Source organism: Ixodes scapularis, unplaced genomic scaffold, assembly GCF_016920785.2.
Source record: "Ixodes scapularis isolate PalLabHiFi unplaced genomic scaffold, ASM1692078v2 PGA_scaffold3__209_contigs__length_174095766, whole genome shotgun sequence".
In the NCBI taxonomy this organism is placed as follows: domain Eukaryota; kingdom Metazoa; phylum Arthropoda; class Arachnida; order Ixodida; family Ixodidae; genus Ixodes; species Ixodes scapularis.
In genome coordinates this window covers 47558443-47568419 of record NW_024609868.1, presented here as the reverse complement: position 1 = coordinate 47568419, position 9977 = coordinate 47558443, and the positions used below count along the sequence as shown (strand labels likewise).

General features: G+C 43.0%; 1 protein-coding gene across 1 annotated transcript; it reads right to left on the bottom strand.

The window, feature by feature from the left end:
- Positions 1-633: 633 nt before the first annotated feature.
- Positions 634-9258, bottom strand: LOC115313345. Its single transcript, XM_040212978.2, has 5 exons — positions 9105-9258; positions 8520-8590; positions 4074-4151; positions 2104-2142; positions 634-979 (listed from the first exon to the last, which is right to left on the bottom strand). Exons 1-5 carry the CDS (start codon positions 9256-9258, stop codon positions 791-793), a joined length of 531 nt encoding a protein of 176 aa, XP_040068912.1. The 3' UTR covers positions 634-790.
- Between the last annotated feature and the right edge of the window lie 719 nt (positions 9259-9977).

Genomic DNA, 9977 nt, shown 5'->3' with positions numbered 1-9977 from the left:
CGCAGACAACAGTATGGAAGGAGGTAAGAACAAAAGAGGAAGACGGATCTGGAAGAAACTGTGGTGGCTACATCCGAAACCGCCGACCCCCGGAGTAACGTTGGCCGGGAGTACAGACTGGCCCTCCCAAAACAACAGTCTACGGACCGCTGCGGAGTTGGAATTCCCATCGTTCTCTAAGCCGGAACCTCTGCTAAATGCTAACGGTTTTCTTCGAAAATCAGCGTAGCGGCAGCAGCGATTTCGGCATCATTTTTTTTTTTTATTGAATCGAAAGCTTACAACAATAGAGAGTTTTAGTAGACCGCTCCGACGACTCCGATAAGGATACCCGATACTCCGCCACCGCCTTCGCGCGTGCATAGTATCGTTATCGGATATCGTTATCGGGAATATCGGAGGTTTTGGGAACGATGTATTAAAACTCTCTAATAAACACTGGTGCAATGAAAGGTTATGTCTCGTAAATACATATAGTTATCATCTCTATATGTGTTATAGTATTATTCTGCTACTTAATTTTTGTTTTTCAAAAAGCCAAAAAAAAAAGCTTTGATATTTTTTTTTTATACGTCGTCAATTTTTCAGACTCCAAATAAGAGCAAGATTGGAAACCTTTTTGTCGTCTTTATCGAATTTTATTTAAATCAATCTCGGCAAAGCACCTCGCCACCCGCATCAGAACTGTGCTTGCACGGGCATCAAAACCCCGCCGTGAACTGTACGTGGTTTTGATGCATATACAAGTAGTTTCTAGTAATAACCGGGTGATAGATCGGCCCACGATGCCTCACGAAATTTCCTCAAATTCAGACTCCGTAGGTTCCAGCGTGGTCGAGGCTTCAGTCGTCCAACCAGTTATATGCTCCGTGCAGTTATCCTCTGCTTGTATTATTAGCGGTTCTGTAACTTGAACTGCAGCAGAAGACCCCGTTTTACCGTCTTTGCCTTCTTCAGAGTGTGAGTTTCCATTTGACCCCTATATCGAACGTATTTGCACAGTCGTTAGACAGAAATAGTATAAGAATCTCCGCACTAATCACTCCGCAGCCTATACAAACATAGTTTTATTCGATGGGAAAGAAGTCCGACTACAGTGAGAATAACAAGAAGTTCAAGGAACGTATATACTGTTCCGATGTTTTGTTCCGAAATTAAGAAGCTCCTTTATAACACTTGCATTAGTACATACTTAGTTATTTATAAATATTTCTTTATCTGCACCGTATCAAGAAATATTTCTAAAAATAATTAAATACCTTTTTTTTTTAAATAGGGGGACCAAGTACTTTGCTCCTGCCAGTGTAACGGCGCAAGCAGTACAAAGGTCGTTCTGACTCCTGGTGATAATCTTAATAAACAGGCGAGCTTGTTTAAGTTACACCTAGTTAAAATCAGAGACTACGGGTATGAAGGGACAAGGAAAGAGTACGATGTTGTTGTGTCATTTTATTTCTGCCGTCTCCGATTTCAACTCAATGCCCTGACTTCACAGCTTACAATGCTAACTCATCTCTTTCTATAGTTCCTACGCTAATACCCTAGTTCTTACTACATATGTATACCGTCAGAATTGTGTAACTGAGTCAACGTATTGAAAAAGAAGACTTTGACTTTTATGATAGATTACCTTTCTTATTTTTGAAAGGCGCTGCGTCAGAATAAGCAAGATATTTCCGTAACTCCACGTATGTGTCAGTGACATAAAAGTAAACACGAAGAGTGGACAGCATAAATACCTCGAGGTGCTGCATATCTGTCAACAATGACTAAGTACCAATGAGAAGATGTTGCATGAGAACGAGGAAGAACAAGTGGAGTAAGTTGAAAGAGAAATCGGACGAAAATATTTTTGTCGACGCACCAGTATATGAGATATAGCTAATTTTTGTCCCAAGAGGCGCCGTAAAGACGGGGGAGAAGCTAACCAGTGGGGATTACATTTATCGTTTCCTTGTTTAATTTACCCTCGTTCTCTCTTTATTTTTATTTGTTACATGTATTTTATTTTTGCGTGAAAGTGAATACCTACTAGTTGCTTTTGGACACAAAGATACAGTTATTATTTATATCTTTGATTTCCGATGTGTGTCGCCAACTTACCATATAAACTAAGTAGAAGTCTTCAGGCATCACAACACTCTGCGCAGAAAAAAAAAAAGAAATTTGTCAGCCTCTTTAATATATTTATATATATATATATATATATATATATATATATATATATAACACAGAAGTAAATCTCTGACGCAGAAGCACTTATGAAGATAAATTAAAATGTCACCTTAAAACAAGCTTAAATCATTTATTCCCACCAGCCGAGCCGGGAGGACCTCAAGGGATTGACATTACGCCAATCTTTTGAGAAATTCGGGTCCTCCCGGTGAAACTGTTGCAAATAAATGTTTTAATGATGTTTTAAGGTGACATTTCTATCTTCATATATATGTGTATATATATATATATATATGTATATATATTTCTCAGATTGTTTAGCCCGGTATTTCGCAAAATCGAAGTACCTCAAGAGACGAGGAGGAGAAGGTACGGATGAGGACGAGGGGCATACCGTCCCCTCCTCCTCCTCAAAAGCTGCGCTTTGATTGGGCATTATAGGCAGTTGTAAACGTCTTTCCTTTTCTAAGACCAATCTGTTAAGATTAAAAAATACACCCTATATATATAATACTGTGAGCGAGAGAGAGACATAAAAATGTAGTATATAGTCCACCAATGTAATCGCTAGTAATGGTCACACTACGCCTTCAACGATCACCATTTTCTTTTCTTTTCATTGCCTCTTTTTATTGACTATTTGTGGAGTTTGAGGGGACGTGAATGCAAAACACGCACCGAACTCTGGCACCGAATGCGCCGTTCAATATTAACATGTGAAATGGAAGAAGAAGAAAATGACAGTGACATCTCAAAGTATTGAAATCCCGGAGTGCAGCATTTAAGCATATGTCGTTTAAACTTCTTTAGAAAATATTAGATTGTCGTATCGGAGAGGGTGAAGAATCTATTGTTTATTCATATCCCCCCTAAATTTAGCTTGAGGATAGTTTCAGTTTATCCGCTAAATTTAGTGGGTAAACTGCATTGGTGCATCGGATAGACGACGTAAATTTCCCTGCAAATTATGGCGAGGATATTGAATGGTTGTGTGAGTCACCTGACGTCGCTATCCCTGCTAAATTTAGCGGGAAACTGAATTGTTGTTTAAGTCAAGTGATGTTCTTTTCTTCGCTAAACTTACGGTGGAAACTGAATTGGTGTGTAGTTAGTTTGGCGTCGAGTCACGTGAAGTCATGCTATCAATTAGAAAGACGGACGAACATATATCTGCGATTAGAGGGTTCCGCTAAAAAGCATCTTATATGATAAAAAATAAAATTTCGATTGCAGATCGAATGAAAATACTACAAGAAATGTGAATTACGTAGGCCGTTTGATTGTGGTTTAGTCTTTGACTACTGCTTGGATGCAAATAATTAGAACAAAATTATATAAGATCTCTACATATGATTATTATCGTCTAGAGATTAATGCCTGAACTTCCGTTCCCGAGTAATTACCTAATAATAAAAAGCAACTCTATGCTGCTGTTTTCTATGCATATTTTTTTAAACAAGCATCAACTATTCGCGCTAATATATATAAAAACAAATACAGTTAATGGATTCCCGATTTTCAGAATATACCTGGTCTTTTGCTCGCATTTCGAGACGATGAAGGCGCGCATACTTCACTTCGCATTGGAGATTGTACGCTCAGCTGCGTGTTGCAAATTTTGCCACAGAAAAAGGTTCAAAACAAATGCCTTTGCTTTACGAAATAAATTCAAAAACCAAGATAGTTCAGGAGCTCACTATTGGATGTCTACATAAAAGAGAATCGGAAATTCAGAGAACATGACACGTTGAATAAGTAAAATACAGAAATAAATGTAAGTATTTTCTGCCATGTTGGTCTTCTTTCAATCACAGAGGTATTTAAAAGCAGCTAGCACAGTGCATGAAAACAGCCCTTGTGGATCAAGGTGTTAATCCGGACAACCGGTATCTACTTACAAAGTTGCACATCAGCCTTACGAACTCAGGTATGCTTTTATTCATTCGATGCCTAATTCCTTCCCAGGTTTCATTCAGCTGCAAAAGAAAGAACAAAATAATAGATACAAATTTGCATCAAAGTGTATGTGCACCAAGAGGATCGTAAAGTATGGGCTACATTGGATACGCCACTAGGTCTCTAGGCCAGGTGGCACATATATCAAGGCGCAATATTTGCAACGAACTCAGCAGAGAAGAGCGACAATTTTTGTGTTGTGGTTATTCTTTTTTTTTAGAAATGCTGTCCCAATTAGCAGATTCGCAAGACTGCTTGTAGATTTTTTTGCTATTGATTTTAGATGCCTCGACATTTAAGAAAATCATTCAGCTTGTCAGCGAATCAATCCTTAAACAAGTAATATTTTTGGTTGTTCTGTGTGCCTATTTGGCGCCGGTGGCGGTAGCCTGGCGTGAAACCCTATATTACATCTAGTCGATTAGGCATTTATAAGGTGACCTTTTTAGCCGAATATAAATGTACAATAACAAACAACAAATAATTTTAAAGTGCAATTGAAGAAACTATAAAAACTACGGATAGACAATCTGATGAAATAACAAGTATTATCGTTAAAAGAAATGACAGAAACGAAAACAGAAGGCCACAATGTATGCTTGTTGGAAGTGCCGCTTTTAAGGTAAATGCCCCTTTTCTCCCGGACAGTGCCAACGCCTTTGGGCCCTTGGCTCGAGAACGAGCATAGGCCATACATACATAGACGAAAAGTCTTCAATTTCCTTGGAGGGGGAAGGGGAGGTTTCCAGTGTGAGCGTATTTGCCTTTCCGAGGAGTTCCTTTTGGGTGCGGGGGGGGGGGGGGGGGGGGGGTGCTTTGTTTTGTTTATATTGGGAAATTTCCTGAGAGGCTAGGAGGATAATGCCCCCAAGAACACCCCGCCCCCACCCCTAATCGGCGCCCACGCAAACCAAGACCCTGGCTGTTAATGCGCGAGTATTTATTGTTATTGTCTGAGTGGATTGATCGCCTGTTATCGTCCGACCGCACACCAGGGTGCGCGGTCGGACGGCGTTTTTGTACAATAATTGCTGTATTACGTCTCCTACACTCAAATATGTGATGTTTTTGTCAATATATAATGCACAACGCGCCTAAAAAGGGTAATAATAGTAATATCTGGAATCTCCATGCAATTACCTATTTTCATTGGTCCAATTTTCTGGAGACGGTAAGGAGTCAAGGATGTCGTCAAAATGTATTTCACAAGTCTTTTTTTTATTTTAAAATTACAAAGCGTAGCTCCCTTTCTGTAAAAATAGGGCCCAAAACTTGCCAGGGTCAGCGGCGGACGGCGACACAGACCACCGAGTCGAGTTGCGGGGCGCCTTTGGCGCGCGTATTGGTAGATGACGTCGGGAGCAGCGTCGGAAAGTGTAGCCGTCCAGCGAAAGAAAGCAGACGACACGCAGATGAAATCCGTTGGCAGCAAAAGCGCAAAGCGCAGTCGTTATGCAAACGCGTTGAGTTTTGTAGCGTGAGCTACACTGGCCGAGGTTGAGCAGTTTCGCGTGGCTCCCAAAGAGCCGTGCTGCACATGCGCGAGGAGCAGTGACGTCACACGTCGCACAGCTGGCGCGCCGGAGCCGCCGCCGCCGCGCGCGCCTCGCCGGTCTGCGCATTCCAGAGGAGTGATGTCATAACCGCGGCAGACGCACTGGCGATAAGGAGGCAGCGCCATCTATCAATAAGAGCCCCAAACGCGCCCCGGAACTCGACTTGGCCGTCTGCGTCGCCGCCCGCCGTTGACCCTGGCAAATTTCTTGGTCCTACTTTTTACAGAAATGGAGCCACGCTCTCTAATTTTACAAGACAAGACCGACCTTTGAAATATACCAATGACGAAAAGTTTAGATTGCTACGTGCGGGCGCGGATTTTTACGGCCCATTTTAGATCGAGCGTGGTGACTCCAGTCACGATATATAGGGTGGCTAAAGTCGCCAGGCTCGATCTAAAATGGACCGTAAAAATCGACGCCTGCCCGTAGCCCCTCAAACTTTTCGTCAAAGGTGTATTTCATAGGTCGGTTTTTTCTTGTAGAATTACAAAGCGTAGTTCTCTTTCTGTAAAAAATAAGGCCAAGAAACTTGCCTGGGTCAACGGCGGGAGGCGACGCAGACGACCAAGTCAAGGTGCGGGGTGTGTTTGACACTCCTATTGATAGATGGCGCTACCTCCTTGTTTCCGTCAGAGTTCTGGTTTCGGTTTGCTTTCAATGAAATATCGAAAGTGCCCGCGTCGACCGTGGTTTATTGACACCAACATAATCGGTTTTGTAATCTACCTTTGGCATGAAAATAAATGCAGACAATGATAGAAAAACTTCAAGTAACAAAAATAAAAGAAAACGCGGTTGCATAACGACAACGCTGACGGCGCTCTTGCTGCCGGCGGATTTCGTCTGCGTGTCGTCTGCTTTCTTTCGCTGGTCGGTTGCATCCTCGGACGCTGCTTCCAAGACCTTTTCTGTCGTGGTTGGGGAGAAAACAGCCACAATGCGTCACCTGACCGTCGAAGAGAGGGCAAAAGTAGTCCTTTGGTTTACAGAAACCAGGAGTATGAGGCAAGTGAGATCGAAGTTTCGAGCCACTTTTCGCAGGCGTCCGCCCACCCGTCGGACTGTCCTGCGCTGGGTGCACCGATTCAACACGGAAAACACTGTGCAGACCAGGCTGCGAGTACTTGAAGAGAGGTCGCCACAGCAGAACAAACGACACGCCGTGCTTGCGGCATTTGCATTGAACCCACGCCTGTCCGTGCGGCAAGTCGCAAGACAACTTGGCATCAGTAAAAGTTTCGTCTGGATGGTGATCCGCCGACAAATGTATCCGTACAAGCCACAGGTTCTGTTCGAGCTGCAGCCAGATGACTATGAACGGCGAAAGCAGTTCTGCGTGGACGAACTTGGGCGCATCTCCACAAACAGGAACCACCTTCCGTTTCTGCTTTTCACGGACGAAGCTATTTTTCATCTGGATGGGCACGTGAACAAGCAAAACACCCGCTGCTGGTCCGAGACGAACCCCCACTGGATCATTGAAGAGGCTATCCAGTCACCAAAGGTCGTAGTATGGTGTGGACTTTGGAGGGAAGGCGTTGTCGGTCCATTCTTTTTTGAGGGCACGGTCACCGGCGACGCCTACCTTCGCATGCTCGAACAGGACGTCTTGCCGGAGCTGGAAGCTTCGCACATGCAAAGGGAGGTGTGCATCTTCCAGCAAGACGGAGCACCACCGCATTACGCCACCGCAGTGAGAGACTGGCTTGACAGAACCTTTCCCGGCAACTGGATGGGTCGAGGGTCACCGACAATGCTCTGGCCCCCACGGTCCCCTGACCTGACAATTTGTGATTTTTTTGTTTGGGGTTTTGTGAAAGCCCAGGTCTACGCAGTTCGCGTACGCTCGATGACGGAACTAAAAGAGCGGATTATATCCGCCTTCGATGCGATCACGGACAACATGCGGGAGGCAGCCTTCAGGGATTATGAGCGAAGACTGCACAAGTGCCTCCAAGTTCGAGGTGGACATGTGGACTGAAGACAACGAGAACTGAAGATCACATATCTATCCATTTTGCACATATGACCAGCGGCTTTGACAACCGCGAAAACCGCGGGCTCCTACTGACAGGCTCTTTTCAGAGCCATTAATTGCTGTTTATCTGGAGCTTGCTTTGGCAGCCTCCCGTGTCTCAAAAGTGCATGCGGTGTAAATAGCATCCAAAGTGACGCATGGTGGCTGTCTCTCCACCAACCGCGGCAAAACAAAACAAAAAAATGGTCTCGGAAGCAGCGTCCGAGGATGCAATCGACCAGCGAAAGGAAGCAGACGACACGCAGACGAAATCCGCCGGCAGCAAGAGCGCCGTCAGCGTTGTCGTTATGCAACCGCGTTTTCTTTTATTTTTGTTACTTGAAGTTTTTCTATCATTGTCTGCATTTATTTTCACGCCAAAGGTAGATTACAAAACCGATTATGTTGGTGTCAATAAACCACGGTCGACGCGGGCACTTTCGATATTTCATTGAAAGCAAACCGAAACCAGAACTCTGACGGAAACAAGGAGGTAGCGCCATCTATCAATAGGAGTGTCAAACACACCCCGCACCTTGACTTGGTCGTCTGCGTCGCCTCCCGCCGTTGACCCAGGCAAGTTTCTTGGCCTTATTTTTTACAGAAAGAGAACTACGCTTTGTAATTCTACAAGAAAAAACCGACCTATGAAATACACCTTTGACGAAAAGTTTGAGGGGCTACGGGCAGGCGTCGATTTTTACGGTCCATTTTAGATCGAGCCTGGCGACTTTAGCCACCCTATATAATATTTTCTAAACAAAAAAAAACAACAACAAAAAAAAAAGAAAATTGTCACAAGATAGACTTACGATTGGGGGCAAAAGACTGAGCGTGCAGTTGTAAACGGCTTCCGCATGGCTGGAATTCCTATAGTGTGACCCTGATACACACACAGACAAAAAAGATATTGATAAACATTTTAAACGTTGTAGATATGATTATATGCGTTCAAAATTTGCGTGCGTTATCTAATATGCTTAATTATTTAGATTACAAACAATTCACGAGAGAATTAGTTATTTGAGTCATCAATCCGAATGAAAAGCAATGAATAAATAAATGAACATGCTAAGTTCAATTTCGGCCAATTGGGTATAGCTAAATTCTGTACTCTTAAAGCGCGTTTTTGTTCTTAAATCAGGCTCAGTGCAAACATATCTTTTGCTCCCTGCTCAAAATATGTTTCCACTGTCACTGCATCTCACTCCGCGCACCATTAATTTTCTTATCTTAGTGTTTGCGCGAGACAAACTGCTCTTTCTGTACACATCTAAAGAATCTTCGCATCGATCGCTATGGAAAAATTCCGATGCACTGCATTGCTATTAATTTATCCTTTATTTATTTTCAAAAACATAAAAAGGCCTCACAACGTGCGATTTAATTACACTTACCGCACAATCCAGATTCTTTTCCATAATGACGTTCGTAGAAATCTTGTGTAGTAGTTTCCACTCTGGAATCTTGCTCGTGACCGTCTTCGCTGGACGAACACGGGCTTCCTAGAAACGAAATCGCCAAAAGCGCACAGGTGAGCGCAGTCCTCATGGCTGGTAGATCTTTGCTGCGAAACCTCAGGGCTGTAAGTAACAGATGTCACAATCCTTCGACGATATATATACCCACGAGCTTGCAAGCACCAACCACGCGCGCACGTCATAAAATGACGCTAACAATCCCGAGACCAATGATAGGTCTTTTTTTATTGTCATTACTAGCAATGGCATTGCTGATGATTCAGTTCCGCCTATTACCTCCTGTGAACTCCCGCGAAGGTCACTCCTTCAAGATACAACCGGTTTGGAATGCTAAGCGGAAACATTTGCTTTGTGCTGTTCATTAAAGTTTTTTCTGCGTTTGTTCGTTTTCTTTTTCGAGCTGAAATTATGAAATATCATACTTCTCGCCTTTCCACTGCGTCTTTATACTTGCCTTTATTGGAAAAAAGAGACACACTCTTAACGCTGTGGTTGCAAATAAACGTTTGGAGCAAAAACAAGGTGCAATCGGTGAGCAAACGAAAGTTAAACAGCATGTAGGATGTAAACTGAAAAACTGCTTTGAGAAATGTTCACGTCATAATTTCTTAAATGTTCAGTCGTTTTATTGATGAAGTATATATTTATGTGGGTTATTTTTAATTGTAATTTACGGTCGGGGTGTAAAAGTTGACTGTTTTTATATACAAAGAACGCAATAAACGTGCTTGGAGTTCTTAATCCCAGAACTTTGTTCGACGTATACCCTTGGCGAAACCTTGAAAGCTG